Here is an 18,357-nt window from a genome sequence, read left to right on the forward strand (position 1 = left end):
AGGTGGGGGGTGGATGAGTGGAGTGAGTGGAGGTGGGGATGACGTTCGCACGAGTCTATCTGCTCTGTGCTACATGTGAATGCTGTCAGCAGGCGACTCGATGGATGCGCAGAGACGACGGTCCGAAGGATTGTCGTTCCAGAGGGGGCTTGCGTTCTCTGTCACTTACCGGTCGGGGTGTCTGTGTGGTCGTGGTAGTAGTAGTACTGGAGCCAGACAAAGAGAGCCGATTGCTTTGCTGATGAAGCGGATGCGGGAGTGCAGGACGGAAGCGAAGCGGCTCCCACGAATGCATGGTAAGGTTCCCCCACCTAGCAAACCAACCGTTCAAAGTTACCTGCTACCCCCACAATTACATTTACAACTCTCAACCTTCATCTATAACTACAACCCCAACAACCCAGGGTCTCTCGTCGCGTCCCATTCTCACCTCCCACAAACTCACCTCAAACATCCTTCCTCGAAATACCACCCTACGAGCTGTGCTCCTTTGATCCCCAACTGTTGAAACTTCGAAGCTACAAGTAGAGGTCATCTACTATTCTTTACCTTTGCGCCAGTTTGACCGCACCTCAGCCCTCAGCACATATGGAGGCATACAATAGTGACTCTGGGAGGCCAGGTATGTGCCTGTATTGTCGTCGGGGGCCTTCAGGCCGAGGGTACCCAGTTTACCGCTTGGTTTCGCAGCTGACCGAGTCGCCTGAATGGCAGGGAAAACACCACCACGCTTCATCGCCGACCTGCTGGAGTACGATCCCACCAATCCAGAGCGAAATGTTCTTTGCGATGCGCCGCCATATGTCGACGAGTCTACCGCCGCCAAGTTGTTATTGCAGCGGCACAGACACAGCCTCTCACTCCGACGAAGCCGGAGTGCCCTTCCACCTCCGCGAGCGAGCGATACGAGTGCACCTTGGACAGTATCGTCAATCTGTGAGATCTGTCGAGCGCACATAGACGTCATAGTGGATTCCTCGCAGCCCACTTTGTCCGAGTCCGGTCCCTGCCCTACCAAAGACAATCCGCTGCATCACTTGCGCTATGAACCCTCGAGATCGTGGCCTGCTGCGCGGGAATCCTTCGGGAAGACACGGTTTGAAGATATCCGGGTCTTCAGCTGCTCGGCAACGACCTGCCCGACAACCGTCACCGTCATAACCAAGCCTCCTATCCTCGACCTGCAATCTATCAACCTTTTGACAGATAAGTCGGTGCTGAAGCGACGAATACAGAAATATGAGGAAGCTCAGGGAGTGAAGAGCAACCAGGACGCTTCGCCGGTAAAGGTTCTGGAGACATTTCAGAAATACCTAAGCAATGTCATTGGCGGTGATAAGCGGAAGATTCCGCGGGAGAATGCGCGCTACCAGCTCCATCTTTCTGATGAATGTGCGCCGATTTTGAAGACACTGGGATTTAAGGATTTTCAGGATGTACGGTGCCCGTCCAATACGAGTGATGTCGGCTGACCGATAGTAGGGCGATGCACTTTCCTGGGCTCCTCCCACTTTGGAGGAAATAGACAACAAGGACGGACCGGTACGCCGGAATCTGGAAGATACGGTAGAAGAAGTCCTCATCTTGATGGACCAACACAGGGAACGGAGAGGTAATGAACCCACGTTGCACGCAGTATGTATGAAGGTAAACAATGTGTTGATTTGAAACAAGAAACCTACCGCGCAGGCATCGAACGTGCAGACACCATGATCAGGCAGCTCTTGCGTGGTAATTGTAGGTGATCCCAACCGTCCCACCCGCTCACGAGTCACTCACATGTCATGTGTTCAGATGATTCATACGGAGCATCCCACAGTATCGATCTCACCAAACCTGAGCACCCGTGAGTCGCCCTTATCCTATGTGCTTGCTTGTCGCTGAACCCTCCTCGCAGCTTTTACGCTGTTCTTGGCATAGTGTCAGATGTTGCCGATAAAATAGTCGCCTGGGCGTACCGTCGGCAGCGAGACTGCAATCCTAGCGAAGCAGCCTTCTACTTTGAATGCTTCTCAGTCATCGCACGTGGCAGATCCAGTGACGATCTCTTACTTGACGCCGCAAAGCTTCAGTCACAGGGAGAATTCACTAGAACGGAACACACTGAAGCATGTTCATCTCTTGGAATCGACCCAAAGGAACAAAATGAAGATTTAATTATCGGAATATTTCGTGCTCGTCTTGCCGACGCACCACGACAAGAATCACAGATCAGGAACGCTATGAGGATTATGGCACGGCAGAGACGGAGCTCTCGACTCGAGTTTGCTGCGCAGAAAGGTTGGTGCATCACTGGCACGTACATACGAATCCTTCATGATGATGACTGGTAATTGCTCTTAGCTTTTACGGACCTTAAGGGGGCCTATGCTTGGCTAGATGTTCCGGAAAATATAGATGATCAGTTCCTCATCGTAACATACGATCTCAGGGTATGTGCTTAAGGTGTTGGTCCCCATCACTTTTTAACAGGTGCCCCAGGTTTCCGACCACCCCGTCGATGAGCCGATCGCAAAAGAAGCCCTGAAGGCGATTGCCGAAGCTCGGAGGAGTACATTCCTGCTCTCATACATTGAGAAGGGCGGAGCCATCTACGATATGCCTCCGAACATCAACGAAGCATACACTAGACTTGGGATCGAGGATCCATCCGTTGTCGATGATGATTTGCTTATCAGCCTCTTCAACTTGCGAGTATGCATCATAAGTTCTTTAGGCTTCGTATGTCCGTACTGACTCATAGTGTAGTGGGATGATGAACCAAGTAAGATCCAGGACCTCCGCGGCGCGCTACGAGTGATTGGCGAGAACCGAGACAGCCATAAGATTAAGGATTTCCTGGACACCGGAAACGCCAACGATCATACGAGAGGCTCTACTTCCTCGCCAGTCGGACTTGAGAACATTGGCAATACCTGTTATCTCAACAGTCTACTGCAGTTTTATTTCACTATCAAGCCACTAAGGGAGATGATATTACAGCTGGATCAATATCAAGAGGGGGAGGTCACCGACGAAGTCGTCTCCCGCAAGCGAGTGGGTGGGCGAAAAGTCACGAAGCAGGAAATTGAACGAGCAAAGAAATGTGAGTGTTTCACTGTGACTGCATATGAACGATGCTGATTAGTTTTAGTCGTCGGACACCTCCGAACATTATTTGCAGAGCTGATCAAGTCCACTTCTTCTGCTATTTCTCCGGAACGTGATCTTGCCTACCTAGCATTAGTAAGCTCGAAGGACGAAGCTGAGAGCGAAGAGTCAGCAGTTACAATTGCTGTCACAAACGCGGATGATACAACGGCTAGCACAAACGTGGATGATATGGACGTCGACCAGGCTCAGCCCGGGGCTCCAGTCCAGGATGACGACGCGCGGAGTGAAGTCACGCTGGTTAACGATTCTCAAGATGTTGTGTCATCTGAAGACCAGATGGTAGTGAATCAGGTGCAGAAGGAGGAAAAGGAGAATATGCCTCCTCAAAACGAAGATGCACCGATGGAGCTTATCGATTTATCTGAGCCTCCATCGGACGAGGGCATGGAACTGACCGCCGGCGTTCAAACCCTTCCGACTCCGCCCCCCGAGCCAGAGCGCATGCCTCCACCGATCCCTATGCGGCCCAGGGCGAGGAGAGATACCGTTTCGGACATTAATATGTTCGGTCGCCAGCAGGATGTGACGGAATGCATCGGGAATGTCATGTTCCAGATCGAGGCTGCAATCAAGCCAGACCGCATCGACGAGAACGGTGAACAGATCGACCTCGTAAAGGAATACTTCTACGGCAAGACGAAGCAAACGCTGGCTTTCCCCAACTCCATGGAGACCAGGACCAAGGAGGAGATGTTCTCACACTTGCTCGTGAATGTCTCGGAAGGCGATTGCGATCTGTACACTGCACTAGACAACAGCTTTGACATCGAGCGAGTAGACCTCGAGGGCCGAGAAGCGACGCGCCATCTCTCAATCAGTCACTTACCTCCTGTGCTCCAGATTCAGGTTCAGCGAGTCCAGTTTGACCGTGAGAAAGGGGCTGCTTACAAATCGAATGCTCATCTCAGCTTCCCTGAGACTCTCTTCATGGACCGGTACTTGGACAACGACGACGCTGGTCTGATGGCTAGGAGGGAGGAGACCTGGAACTGGAAGCAAACACTAAAGGAGTTGGTCGAGCGCAAGGCGGAGCTTCTACAAACAACGGTATGTTTACACTAGGATAGTGATAGCTCGTGATTGATTGCTGACTCATAATAGTTGGCCAACGAGAACAGCTTATCAGTGCTCGACGCCGCGCGTGAGTGGGTGGAAGGAATGCAAGCGAATCTAGACACCGACCTGATAGAGGAGATGGACATCCAGCCCAACGTCGTTGAGATGCTTGAGCGTCGCACCGCGGCTGTCCGTCGCGAGGTAGAATCCATCGACCAGAACATCAAAGAGCTCGAGTCGCGGATCAACCAGCAATTCACCGATCTCCGCAAGCACGGATACCGCATCCATTCGGTCTTCATCCATCGGGGATCGGTAAGCTTCGGCCATTACTGGATATACATCTATGACTTCCAGAAGCGGCTCTTCAGAAAGTACAACGACCAGTACGTGACGGAAGTCCTGGACGAGGCGGAGGTGTTCAAGCACTCGGTCGAGCCTGGATCTTCGCCGCCGACACCGTACTTCTTGGGTAAGTTGTCATGTTGACGAGATACCACAATACACCCGCTAACTTTGTTTCTAGTGTTCGTCCGAGAAACCGAACTCGACATCACCGAGGCGGTGAAGCGCACGATGGAGGGCTAGATACCTGCGGGGGAAAGGGGGGGGAGAGGTGGGGGTTTTGTAGTGATTTCTTGTGCTCCATTTGATATCATCATTTAACAGCGTACAGTCCAAAAGGCGTCTTTTTTAAAAAATTACCCCTCGTGTCTGTCTGGTTTATTCTGTTAGTGCGCTGTCTACTTAGTTGTGTACAACCAAGTAATTCCTTTGTTTACTCTATGTAATGTAGTGTTTCCGCTTCCATCGATAGGTACTTACTCTGAGAGGGTTGCTCATGGTCTGGTTTATTGTAGTCGGGGATGGTCATGTATGTTATGATTGGGCGGTGGGCTTCGTAGGTTTCGTGTCTGTTTGAGGCTTTGAGCTCGGAATGATGCTGTAGGTAATGGCAACGGAAGAGATTCGCAGCCGCGAAGATGTGTTATTTGTGTGAAGGCGGGAGTCTACTACACGTGATTACTCTGCACGTCACTTGTGTGCGGAGAGTGACGGCTGGTGCACGAGGTGACCGGACCGGGGGGAGCATGACTTCATGGCTTCAGGCTTTTAGGACTTCGTGTGATCTCTAGCGCGAAGCGTCCAAGCGAGCGATACCTTCCTTGTATGTGCCTATGCAAGCCCGTATCGGGCACCCTGACTGTCTGACATACCGTATCGTGGCGGAGCACGCTTCAAGGGAACGATCCGAAACCGATTTCAGATCCGCCGTGCATCCAATCCAATCCAATCCAATCCGGATCCGAGATTTCAGTAGAGTAGTTACATAACTGCTCTACATAACTACTATGGAGTCTACATATGATAGGTAGTAGCGGCGGCACACTTCCCAGTTGGGATACGAGGCCGGTTTCGTGATACGATCACCGCTCGGTCAGGTTTGTAGTGGGAGGGGGAAGGAGGGGGGGGGTTTCTGGATTTGATTTCTTTCCTGAGTTCCTTCCTGGGCCCATGACCAGCGGGCACGTCAGAGCGTGGACCAGAGCGTGGACGGTGGAGCAAGGAGAGTGGGGGCGCGGGATTCATGGCACATCTCGCACATGTATGGCATGCATGTCTCATATCGTCCGCTCCGCCTCCCGGCCGTCGGGGGTCGGGCTTCGGGGGTCTCGGAGGATTTCTGTGCTCCACCACCAATCGGGGGAGCTAGGATCGGGGGGCTAGGATCGGGGGAGGTGGGGTCGCGGGAGCTGGGGATCTCTGAGATCTTCGGGGCGCTATGTATGTACTTGGAATCATGATTCACGAGTGAGCAGTGGTTAGAACTTGGATGGCACGAGTAAGACCTTTTCGATAGTGGGATACGCAGATTTCGAAGGCGCGGATGGATGGCTGGCAGAAAACGCCGAAGAACTCCAAGCCAGCCCAGTGCGCACGAGTCCGTACTCTAAGCTCCTGTTCAAGACGTCAACCCACCTGGGTACTTGGAGGACTTACCCCACTGCTCCCAGAACCGGCGGGTACTCTAGGCAAGCGGCGGAAGACAAGCAACCACGCCTCACGAGTCTCGGATCCGTGCAAGACTCGCAGGAACTGGGCTTTCCCAGTGCCCACCATCTAGCCGCTCATATTGCACCCCGCGGACTCCGCATGAGTCCCCACCGCCATGTCGTCAGTAGCCGCCCGCTCGCTCGCCCGCCCCCCAAAACACCTCCGTCCCCAAAGCATCCACGCATCCTGATTCCTCGCATCCAACGCCGAGGCAAGAGCAACTGCATCCCGCGCAAACACGAGTTTCGGAGCGCAACACGGCTCTCTCCCGATCCCGATCCCGTAGGTGTGACCAGTCCGCGCGACAGTTGCCGTAGCAGCATACTTGCCGTAATAGCACACTTACCGGCCGAAGAGACTGTTTTAACTTTTAAGTTTCAACTTTCAACTTTCGAACCGGCTTGGGAGGATGGAGTGGGGGTGATCACTCGTTGTCACTCGCGGTATAAAACCTCACCCCGAACAGGCACCCTCCCCCATCCCCGTTCCCTGCTGAACTGGCAGCTCGCTTTTGTCGCTTCTATCGCTATGGGTAGTATAGTACTAGGTATAGACGAGCTGTATGCAATAATACATCTCTCTCTCTCTCTCCGCCTCCCACCCCCCCGCCTCCCACCCCACCCCGGCAGTCCAGCAATCCAGACAATCCACCCCAACGGGTAACGTTTCAACTTTCGGAACGGGTAAGTACCTTATCTACAACCGTCAAGTGTCAAGTGCACGGGGCAGTCGGAGCGGGGCAGTCGGGGCGGGGTGGGGAGGATTTAGAGTTTGCGGCGAATATATTAGGTTCTTGTGGAAGACAGTTTTTAATGCCGGGGTCCGGGGGAGGGATGGAGGGGAGGAGGGAGGGGATAGTGCCGCAATTGGAAGTTCTATCAGTGCCGGAAATTTCTTTTTTTCTTTGCTTTTCTTTACTTTTTCGAGAGAGGGGGAGGGAGGAGGAGGAGGGAGAGGGAGAGGATACATGGCTCTCCACTTGCTTCACACATAATCTGCCTCTTATGCATACCTGGTACTCTAGCGGACATTCCAAATTCCAGCAGAGCCTTGTTATTCCCGGAGGGCGTGACTTGTGATCATTTCTGTCTCTGTCTCTGTTTCTGTTGGAAGGGCGGATTCGATTACTAAAACATGACAACAAAGTTGGACCATCGCGAGCTACGATAGTTACCGCTCCGCTCCGAAATAGTCTCTCAGCGAATATTTCGGTGCCCTGCCCGCCTCCCCCTCCCCCTCTCCCCGGCGCCTCCCAAATGCTACATACGGTACAGCCCCTACCGGTTTCGGGATAGAGGGACGGAGCGCGGAAAGGTTCTGATGCAAGGGGAGAAAGCTCAAAAAGGTTATTTCGTGCCTTTATGCCTCTGTGCCTTTTCCGGCGGGGTCGGAGCGCCGTGCGGAGCTCCGATACCTACCGATACCGATACATACTCTAGGTAAGTATATATCCGGCGCCAGCAAGCAGGCCAGGCTGCGCGTCGGCGCCTGCAGCTGGCGCGAAGCTAGAGCATCAGCTCGGGAAGTATGCAGCCTGCGGGCAAGTAAGTTACCGTAGGCTTCGAGGGTTCCGATGGTCCCCGGTGGTCCCCGGGACGGCCGTGTGTAGAGTATGTGCTCTTACGGTGACGACCGGCCGGCTTTTGCGGGATTAGTTGGTTACCCCCGAAGTTATTGCCGTAGTTACCGCTGTAGTTAAGCCGGAAGTTGCGCCGTAGTTACCGCCGTAGTTACCGCCGTAGGGGCGCCGGAAGCTGAATGGACACGTCGGGATCATTTTAAATCACTCGGGTGTCACGTGCTTCTGCGAACCGTGGATTGTGGACCGTGGATTGAGTTGTACTAAACGCACGTGTCACAGTGTAGATACACACTCGAATCGTATTAGTCGTATGTAGAGGATCCCTAGATACCTGCCCGCCGCAGGACAGAGTGACAAGCTACAACCAAGTTCTCGTACCCACCTTCACCGCTCATCCAGCAGTCGACGTCCCTGCCCGCAGAGCGGAGTACCGTGGTACTCTATATAGGGCGGACATGAGGCGCAACGCTACCTATAACTAGCGGTTAAGCTAGATCTCGCAACGCTGAGGCCGACCCTGCTGGGCGTATCCAACCGGCGGGCATTGGATCCGGAGGCGGGCTCATTGGACGAAACCAGCCAGCAGATACGTACCCATTGCTTTTTCTCGTGTCCTGTGCGGTTGTGGCTTCTCTACCGTACTCTACCTACTGTAGAGCAGAGCAGTTGGTTTCTCTAGGGACTGTGGTCTTGTACGGTTGCACCGTCCAGCCGCGGTGGGCTTGGTAAGAATCAAGATATGTAGGTAGGGACGGCTTGATACGAGAGGTCGAATTACTCTATCTCCACCACCACAACCACCACCAACTCGTTATGTATGAGAGTAGGTACACGATGTTGCCAAGCTGTCGAACCGACTTCAAAGCGTGCATCTCATCATCTATGCCAAGAAAATCCCAGACATTGTTGGACGCCCACGCCCACAAACTCTAAGTTCTAACCACGGGCCGGAAGATTTCTTTCGTGTTGGCCTCCTCCTCCTCTTCTTCTTCCTTTCTTCTTCTTCTTTGCCATTTAGTAGTCGAGGCTCGAGCTGCCAATAATAGGCACCTCTGCGAAATTCAAATTCCGAGCAAAACACGAGGTGGCATGCATAAACGAGAAACACGGTAATTATCCTCCTCCCTCGTTAAAAGAAACCGCCGAGAACTTTCTTTTCTTTTCTTTTGCGTCCACCGCACTCGGTTCGTGCGCGGTGGTGGGGGTTATACCCGTTTCCGACACTCCGGAACAGCCGTGGGGACTCGCGAGCCCGTTGTTGAGGTTTGAGTTGACACGCACTGGCGAGAACTGCTCTTCCCCCCGAGATGAAACTCCACCGAGACCGGAGGCATGGACTCGGAAACTTGGAAACCCGTAGAGCTGCTTGGGTCCCCGGGGGGATGTTTCGCAGCGGCGTGGCGTCTCAGGATTTGGATTTGGATCCGACAACTCGAAAACTTCCATGTATGTACCTACCGTATATCCAAACACCGGGGAAAAGGGTCGTGGTCCGATAACCAAGCAACCAAGCAACTGCCTACCCAGATACAAAGTTACCGCCCCCACCACAAACGCAGGGCTCGCGTGAGGGTAGATTACTTTCCGTGGAAACAGAGACAGAGGCGTTTCTCTCCGATGAAGATGAAGGTGCGGTCCGTGCATTGTACAATTACCGGGCATATCTCCCATGTCTTCCCTTCCATGTCTCCCATGTCTCCCATGCTTTCCATGCCTTCCATGTCTTCCCTTCCATGTCTCCACGCTGAGATCTCCTCCACGAACGCTCGGCCGACGTCAACGCAACCTTCCACAAGTAGAGATGTGTGTAGTCCCGACCGGTTGGGACCCCCTTTCGAGGCGGACGAGCAGACCGACCTGGAGCGAGCGAGAGCGAATGAGAGCGAACAAGAGGAGAGCGAATGAGAGCGAATGGAAATACCCGCCAATAGTTGGGGTCCCCGTACGCTACGTACGTGCCGTCTGTGAGTATGTAGAGTACGCTGGCACGGGTGGACGCTCCAGAGTATAGGTAGGCTCGGTAGGTGGTAGACTCCTGACTGGTGCGTCGGGGGCGTCGGGACTCGGGAGGCGGGGAGGGGGCTTGGTGTCCTCGAAAGCCTCGAGCAAGAGCAAGCTCGGCGTCGCTCCGAGAGGGCCATTCCGTACAGTATTCCGTATTCTATATTCCATAGGTATTCCGTATCCCAGATCCCATTTTCCGTATTCCGTATCCCATTATCCCACTCCTCGATCATCCTACAAATGTTGATCCCCGGATCTTGCTGCCTGGTCCCTGAACCTCCATCTTGCCGAAACCTAGGCAGGGCAGGCGGTTGCATCCCGTGCAGGGCTCGACTCACCTCTAGGCCCGGACCTTTGGAGCCGACAGTAGCCGATTTGACCCTGTGCCGGAGTTCTCCCATGAGCGAGCGGCTCGGGATGTTTGGCTGGGGCCGGCTCAAACTCCCGGAGGCCCGAGGGTGCGGTTGGCAGTGGTGCGGTGCGGGCTGGTAGTGGTGCGGGCTGGTTGGTTGGTCAGGATTGCTAATTGAGCATCTATCTAGCTGTCGGAACTGGACTGGACTGATTTGGTCAGGTCAGGGCAGTGGACACGGGGCGCAAGTGGAAAGCTGCAAGCCACACACGCAATACCCCGAAATAGTTAAAATAGTTAGCTAACCGCGCTTCCGTAGTCCCGTTCCAACTTCAGTCTTCCGTTCCGTGGTTGCTGCTTCTTGAATTCTGAACCCTCAATCCTCGATAGGTTTACATAGCACGTGAGGCTGGTGAGGTCATTACGACGGATTGATGGATGACTGGATGGATGGAAGGAAGGAAGGATGGAAGCGGGCACGCGCGGGGTCCGCCCTCCCCTCCCCCAGATGGTGCCGGGGATTGCGGATTTTACCTACTCGTACGGACTTACCTCCATGCCCACTCGTGTCGGAAAGCAAAGTCGCCGAGCAGCAGGAGCGGTGATCATTAACTCTAGGCTTCGGGGTTAGGGTTGGGGTTTGAACATCTATGCTTATGCTGCTGCTTCGGCGAGATGGAGATGGAGATGGATCTGGATGGAGATCTTGGAAGATCTTGCCATCCCTCCCCCCCCCCCCCCCCCTCCCCCCGGTCCTGGCCAGGCCGCTCCACAGATCGCTTCCGCACGAGATAAGACGCATGCTGCGGACGGGATCGAGGTATCCGACACACACAGCTGCTCGCAAGGGAGCGGGTTCCAGCGGCTCGGACTGGCGGACAGGGTCGTTCGCTGCTCGCTCGCTCGTGAAGCTGGCTGGGTTGAAGGGTTGTCAGGTTTTCCGAAAGCGGTTCGGGGATGAAGGGCGCGATAGGCTAGTTGCTACTTACCTGGTACTAGTTACTACTGGTTAGTACTGTTCATGGCTATCACAGGAGTGAAGTTAAAGTAGAACAAACGGTGAATAGAGTACCGTTATGCAGAATAGAGATAGAGACGGAGTTCCTACACAACTCGACACAGCGAGCCACGGCACCAGCTGCATCAGAAGCATCTCCCGTTCATCAACTGAGTTTTCCGGGAAGTAGTTAGGGTAGTTAGAGTACTGCCAAAAAGTTTCCGGCGCCCGTCACGCCGTCACGGGTTTCGGTTTCGGACGTTTCCCTCGAAGGTATCTAGACAGGCAAGCCTGTCACGGACTCATGGTGCGGACGTTTTCGCTCCCTCCCTCCCTGCCTCCCTCGAGGGCCCGCCGCCACTACCGGTAGATGGTTACTCGACTGTGCAACACGAGATCGATAGTCAGAGGAGGAGAGACACACACACACACACACACACACACACACACACACACACACACACACGGGACACACGCACACGGGACACACACAAAGCTGCACACAAATCTCCACGCCATCTGCCCCCACACCCTCAACATCCGCAGCTGCCCTTCCAAGCCATGACGACAAGCTCCGTACTCTACCGCGTCCGGCTTGTTGATTGGCCGGAACCATCCTCCGCCGCCTAGCTCTGAACCGGGGGGAGCCAGGGGGGTGGAAGATCTGAGCGCCCATCCACAGGCGTGCAACGATCTGGTCTATGCCTGACGGGGCTAGCGCGGCTCGCGTATCTCTCTCTCAGTTCTCTCTGGTGATGGTGGTGGGGAGGGGGGGGGGGCACACTTCCGCTTCCTTCCCTGGCCGCTTGCATCGCTGGTACTGACTGGTACATACGATACGGTAGTCGGTCGACTACTAGAGAGGAGCTAACTGCATATTGCTGGGGAACCGGCGGTCTCCTGTCGGTCGGTCGGTCTGGTCGGTCTGTAAGGGCGGTCTGTAAGGGCGACTCGCCCGTCGCCCGTCGACAGGGACATGCGAGATTCGAGACACCGGCTTGGGACTGCGAGGATCAGGGAGGATCAGGGAGGATCAGGAAGACGCCGTGGTCGTGAGGTGACGATGCGGTGCGGTGTTTTATTTTTCTCTTTCTCTGCCTCCCTCACCGCTTCCCACGGGTCCCTGCCCCCCGCAAATCAGGGTCATCGTCGCGCGGCCGTGGCAAACGTCGTTAGTAGAGCACTCTAAATATCTGTTCGGGCTGTGTCACTGGTTGGGTTGGGTTACGGAGTGGGTTGGGTGGGGAGGTATGATAGGTAGGAGGTATGGTAGTATGGCAGGTATGATGCTAGGTATTTGGAATTCATCAGGATTCGGCATTACACCCTTGGTTGCTTGGGCGCGCTCGGAGTTCCGTGGGCTTCTCGGAGGTGGAGAGGATAGCAAGTGTTTGGACAGAGGATCTATGGAATTGTAGAGGCGGCAAGCGCTGGCACAGAGCATTTACAGTTCCATAGATGTAGCGAGCAATTGCACAGAGCCGTAGATGCAGTGAGCATTGCACAGAACCGCAGATGTCTCCATAAAGCAGCTGTAACTATTATCGATAGCACCTATCGCGATGCTGCCGGGCTTCCACGCCGCCCCTGCTGCGTCCGTCGGTGGATGAAATGAAAGCATGCGGCCCTACCATCGGCAAGCAGCCACCTATGCACACCACCACCACCACACCGTTTTCCGCATCTCCCGCCAATCTTCAAACCCCATGAAACTCGCCAAGGTCCACCCACACCTGCAGCCGAATCTGGCTGTCCGATCTCCGTAACTTAGACATTGCTCGTGGCATCGCGGCGCAGTCCGCCCCCCAACCCATCTCCCTTTCTGCACTTCTCCCTTTCCTCACCTCCCCCCAGTTCCTCCCGCTCCACCGCCTGTCGAGCAACGTCAGAGCAGAGCCAGCGCGCCAGACTTGCCCACCAAGAGCCGGAAAAAAAGAAGAGCCCCCCCCCCCTGCCCAGCGACCTTCTCCATCATTCCCTCCAGACCATGCTTGCTTGCCTGCTTGCTTGCCTGCTTGCTTGCCTGCTTGCGTGCGGCGCCCAGACGTGTTGTTCACCCTTCGCCTTCGCTCACTGCCGTGCAACCATGATTAACCAGCGCGGCTGCTCTGGACCCTTGGACGTAAGAGCCGATAGCATTTATGTTGGAAACTCTACCGCCCTCCCGGCGCCCTCGCTGCTCCGTATCAACCTCTGCCAGCCCTTTCCTTCCCCACCCCCCTCCCCAGACTGTCAGTCAGGCTACTATACTTACCCTTCCTACCCTACCGCACCTTCTTCTCCTTCCTGGGAGATAAAGAAAAGAAAGGAAAGGAAAAAAAACATTCATACTTTCCCCAACAAACTCAAGCAATTAACAGCCTCCCACCCCCCTCCTCACAACCCCGGCGCTCTCCTCACGCACGTTGTGTCTCGGTTTATCCGGTGTCGAACCCTCCGCCCCCCTCCCCCAACCCACTCACTCTCACACACCCCTCCCTCCCCGCTGTTACTCTTACATACTCGCTTTGCTCCCTCTCTGCTGTCTCGGACCCGGCCACCGCACTTAAGGATTCCCTTCTGCCCCTCCGAATCGACGATCTGGACCTCTGCACACTACATCTCCTCCTCCTCCTGCTCACGCATACCCGATCACCACGACCATCATCCCATAATAGATCCCTCCATCAACCGCCTCTCCCAATATTCTCCGACTGAACCACCGGACGCAATTAGAACGTGCAATCACACACACCCACCCACACACCGCTCCCCCGTAAACCCCAGCGTATTCTCGGTCATCGTCGGTCATGCCACCCCAGAGAACGGCACATTCCAAGCCGGCTTCCAAGCCGGTCAAGTCTGAACGCACACACGAAGAGAATCAGGAACGGTATGTAGCACTTGTCTCCGTCTGCATGGGATCGGGTGGGATAGCTGATTGCCACTTCACAGAGCCTACATTGCTGCGTCCCGAAGAAGTGATAGAAGTCTCGAGGCGAGAATCGAATCTGCCCGCCGAGCCTCGGAGATCCACAAGAAAAGGACCGGCCGAGCTCTCCGAGTCACCGAGGCCGATGTCGTCAACGAGGAGATGTACGAGGAGGAGGACGACGACGTGACCACAGCCTACCGCAACCTGAGCGCGCTTATGGGCGGTGGACCCATCGATCGCCGTTTCGCCGCTTACTACCAACACCAGGTTTACATGAGGAATGCCGTGGACCGAGAACTGAACAACAGGATGGCTATGAGTCAGGCGAGTATGGGCATGGGCGTGAATATGGGAGTGGCTACCGGTTATTCCCCGCATCAGACCTTCCCCGGTGGATACGCTCTCCAGCAACAGCAGTATCCCTTCTTCAGACAGCCTCTACAGCAACAGTCCGCCTATCGCCAGCAGCCTTATGCTCCTCCCGCCGGTGGTAGCAGCCACAGCCATGGCAGGGCCATGTCTACGCACATTCCGCAGCAACAGCCGATGATGATAAGGGCAGCCCAGCCCGCCGAGATCAAACGGACATCAAACTCGCCCTCGCTCTCGCCGGAGACTCACGTCTCGCAAGAAGACCAGTTCGCTGCAAACATGCCTCACATCCAACAGATGCCAACGCCGTCCTCTTGTCGGCCCACGCCTTTGTACTCGAGCATGCCGGCGTACCAGTCTCCGCCCCAGCCACCACCCTTGTCATCTCCCATGTCGAATGAGGAGGAACCCTACTCGAACTATCTGTTCTCGAACGAACTTCCCGCCGAATCCGCCAGGTTCTTTGCCGGAACAAGTGCGAACAGTCTCAACATTCCCGGAAACTTTGACCGGTTCGATAACGGCACCACGTACACCACCAGCAAAGGCTTCACCACGAGTCTGAGTCCCAATCAGCAGAGCGATCCCTTCGAGTCCAAGACCGAGGATGGCCTCGCGACCACCACCGGGGAGCTGAAGTGGCAGCCTAGCAGAGTCGACTCTCCATATCTCAACGTGGGCACCGCGAGCAACCCTAGCTTCTTGAACGACAATCAAAACCAGGAGGACGATCTCCTGAACTCGTTGTTCAGCGATGGGACGACGCTAGCGGGATCGGATGCGTTCGGAAAATTCGACTCGGCACCGATCGAACAGTACGCCGCCGATCAGGACGCGTGGGGCGAGTTTGTGAACCAGGACTGGATGCTCGAGTCGAGCGTCACGTGAACCACGAAACCGGATCGTCTGTTCTTTTCTTTTCTTCCTTGTCTCATCATCGTGGTCTCGCGCCGTCTGCCTAGCCCCGCAACGCTTCTGAATACGATATTCACGGACACAGCAATAACCGCACTAGACATTCAAGATCTTCCAAAATTACGGATATCTTGATTGTTGGCTTCTCTGGATAAAAGGCGTTCGGTGCATAAAGGGCTGGTATCCTTCCTGGTGCGAAAAGAATACATCGGCGTTAGTTTGTTTTCGGAATACATTTGTTATCCTATGGAGTTTGTCGTTCAGGACACTTGTTTTTCTTTTCTCTTTTTCTTTTCTTTTCACTCATGGTTATGATTCGGTTTAATTTTACGGGGGGGTTTTTTTTTCTTTTTTCTTTTCGGTATATTTGTTTCTTGATGGTTTTACTAGCTGCTGCTCTTTGGCTTCGGACGTATATAAGGTATCAACCTTATACGTCCGGTTCGTCTCAATTTTTCCTTTTTTACCTTTTTTACCTTTTTTTTTTTTGCTGTTACTCGGTTTCTTGCCTAAGCGGTGAGGAGGTGTTGCAAGGGAAGGGAAACAGCTTTCGAATTGTCAGTTCTTATGATAAACTGCCGCATATGAGGATTAGCACAGTATGCATTGTACAATAGATACACAAACTTCAAAGGTCTTTATGAGTGGCATACCTACTGCCTGGTAAAGCATTGCAAGTTTCGCAAGTTTTCCGTGGAGCGTTTTGGTGTCTTCCGTTTTTGAAATTCTGAAAGAAAGAATATTGCCCTGTCTGGGCGGTGAGGCGGAAATCTTGGCCCTCGGGTCTTGGGAGGGGGGCGGGGGTTAAGGTTAGGCTTTCCGTTGCCAGTTGACAACTTGCTATTGCGGAGTGAGTTTGTGTGGTAGCTTTGCGTGGTGACTTTGCGTGGTGGCGTGGGTTACAGTTGGGTTACGGTTAGGCGTAGTGAGCGGGTTTTTGGGTTTTATGGGGTTTTTTGGGCTTTGGGTTTTTGGGTTGGGGGCTCGGAGGGGGCTCGGGAGGAGACTCGGGAGGGAGACTCGGGAGGAGCACGGAGGGGCTCAGAGAGGGAGAGACTCGGAGAGATATTGGTATGACTATCTCGTGTACCTACGGATGGGGAGTACGGACGGGTAGTACAGACAGGGAGTTCTGGAGTTCTGGAAGCCTCTGGATCGACAGATACCGCACAACTACGGCACATGGCAGCGTACCTACCTGGGTATACAGATGCTCCATCTAGGTAGCCCGCAGACGGACGGTAGAGCACGGTAGGGCACGGCAGGAAGATGCTTTGAAGATGTTTTGAAGATGTTTTGAAGCTGGCTCGCCGTTATCCACACTGCCTAGTACTATAGTTACTCGGCTTCGGACGGGAAGTGACGGACGGGAAGTCACGGGCGTGACGGCCCACTATCACGGCCACGATCCTGAGGAGAGCTGAGGGGGCGGTGGGGAAGGTGGGGAAGGTGGGGAAGGTGGGGAAGGTTCGGTGCGCTTAACCATATACCTAATGCAATAGAGTGTGCAATAGAGTGTGCATTCCCCACAGGCCTGTCAGGCTCGTCAACGGGCAAACCCTCCCTCCCTCCCTCTCTCCCTCCGGAGTCTATCTGTCAGACCTGGATGGGGCCTACCAGACTCCTCGACGACTCTACGACGGCTCCAACAAGCACGCTACAGGACGACGGTGCCCTATCGATAAAACCCTTTCCTCCCCCACTTCTCCCCCGCACGACTGAGGGAGTGAGGAAGGATCCCCGGCGCGGAGCAACACCAACACCAACAGCGTCTCTACTAGAGTACCGGTATATTCCACACAGCTGGTGGTCGGTCGGTATCCAAGGCGAGTATGTACAACTGCCTATGCATGTGCCTACCAAGTATGAGGTATGCATGTATGAGGTATGTACATGCAACACACCCCAGGCCTGGCGGGCGGTTTCAGCACCCGGCTAACTATAGTACTACTATAGATATGGGCAACAGGTTACAGCTGTAGCCTGTAGCCTGTATGTAGCCTGTAGGGCTGAGCGATAGATGAGCGATGCCTGAGTGACAAAGCATGATGTTCGGAGTCGGAGAGTCGGAGTCGGAGTCGGAGAGTCGGAGTCGGAGTCGGGTGGATATCTTCTCCTCCCCCGTCAGTGCTTTCGCGCTGACGTTTGGCATACATGTTGGGAACTTGGAGCTGGAAATTGCCCCGGTGTGATACGAGGATACCGCAGATGCGGCGGATACGGGGATACTTGGGTATGCCAGCTTGTCGATGACCCCTCACCCCCCCAACAGGCCGGACCAACAGTCTAGACCAAGCGCACGGAAATTGGGACGTCTCCAGCCATTGAAGCCAATCGTTAACACGACTGCATACATGCATGTATGCAACCCACCCCGGGAATGGGTTTCAGGACACGACCGTTGACCGTCGACCGGATGGCGGTGAGTGACCGGTGGTGAGCACGGTTGTTATGTGTGGAATAAACCCCCTCCCAACCCAGCGCTTCGCTAAGTCGACTCGTCTACTCCATACGTCCTCATCCCCCCCCCCCCCCCCCCCCCCCCAGCTGCTGATGATGCATGTATGCAATACATAGACTCACAGACTTCCCCAACATCCTTATCGGTATCACAGTCGATAACCTCCCGGTCCTGACTACACGGAATCACTCTACTGCACGCACGCACGCAAGGCCTGCCGGGTTCCAGACTTCCAGTGTTTCACCACCAAACAACCAACGACCAAACCAAACAACATTAAACGCTTAATCGCTTAAACACACCCAGTGAGTGCCCACCTGTAATGCATGCATGCATATAATCTACTCTATAACTGGTAGTATAAAAGAAGAGAAGAGAAGAGAAGAGAAGCTTGGAAGTTGAAACGGTCGCGAGTGAGCTGAGCGCTAGTTACCTGGTCAGTCAGTCACTTGGTGCCTACTTTTATGTACCTGACCTACCAGGTGTTCACCGAAGA

The 18,357-nt window shown here is 54.4% G+C and overlaps 4 protein-coding genes across 4 annotated transcripts; 3 read left to right on the top strand and 1 right to left on the bottom strand.

Annotated features, from left to right (window-relative positions):
• The first annotated feature begins 273 nt into the window (after positions 1–273).
• On the top strand, positions 274–4,823 carry BZA05DRAFT_434593 (uncharacterized protein). Its single transcript, XM_051486331.1, has 12 exons — positions 274–622; positions 715–1,436; positions 1,483–1,612; positions 1,675–1,737; positions 1,795–1,846; positions 1,898–2,280; positions 2,344–2,432; positions 2,482–2,694; positions 2,749–3,085; positions 3,134–4,200; positions 4,255–4,681; positions 4,736–4,823. Exons 1-12 carry the CDS (start codon positions 589–591, stop codon positions 4,795–4,797), a joined length of 3,579 nt encoding a protein of 1,192 aa, XP_051341549.1. The 5' UTR covers positions 274–588; the 3' UTR covers positions 4,798–4,823.
• Positions 4,824–8,872: 4,049 nt separating this feature from the next.
• Positions 8,873–10,437, bottom strand: BZA05DRAFT_234997 (uncharacterized protein). Its single transcript, XM_051479843.1, has 3 exons — positions 9,828–10,437; positions 9,592–9,739; positions 8,873–9,542 (listed from the first exon to the last, which is right to left on the bottom strand). Exons 1-3 carry the CDS (start codon positions 10,249–10,251, stop codon positions 8,960–8,962), a joined length of 1,155 nt encoding a protein of 384 aa, XP_051341550.1. The 5' UTR covers positions 10,252–10,437; the 3' UTR covers positions 8,873–8,959.
• Positions 10,438–13,742: 3,305 nt separating this feature from the next.
• On the top strand, positions 13,743–15,539 carry BZA05DRAFT_235025 (uncharacterized protein). Its single transcript, XM_051479845.1, has 2 exons — positions 13,743–14,071; positions 14,134–15,539. The coding sequence occupies exons 1-2, from the start codon at positions 13,989–13,991 to the stop codon at positions 15,371–15,373; spliced, it is 1,323 nt and encodes a 440-aa protein (XP_051341551.1). The 5' UTR covers positions 13,743–13,988; the 3' UTR covers positions 15,374–15,539.
• On the top strand, positions 15,540–16,075 carry BZA05DRAFT_235020 (uncharacterized protein). The gene has a single exon (XM_051479844.1). The coding sequence runs from the start codon at positions 15,706–15,708 to the stop codon at positions 16,015–16,017; it is 312 nt and encodes a 103-aa protein (XP_051341552.1). The 5' UTR covers positions 15,540–15,705; the 3' UTR covers positions 16,018–16,075.
• The last annotated feature ends 2,282 nt before the right edge of the window (positions 16,076–18,357 follow it).

Source organism: Tricharina praecox (genome assembly GCF_024521635.1).
Source record: "Tricharina praecox strain CBS 144465 chromosome Unknown BZA05scaffold_6, whole genome shotgun sequence".
Classification (NCBI taxonomy): domain Eukaryota; kingdom Fungi; phylum Ascomycota; class Pezizomycetes; order Pezizales; family Pyronemataceae; genus Tricharina; species Tricharina praecox.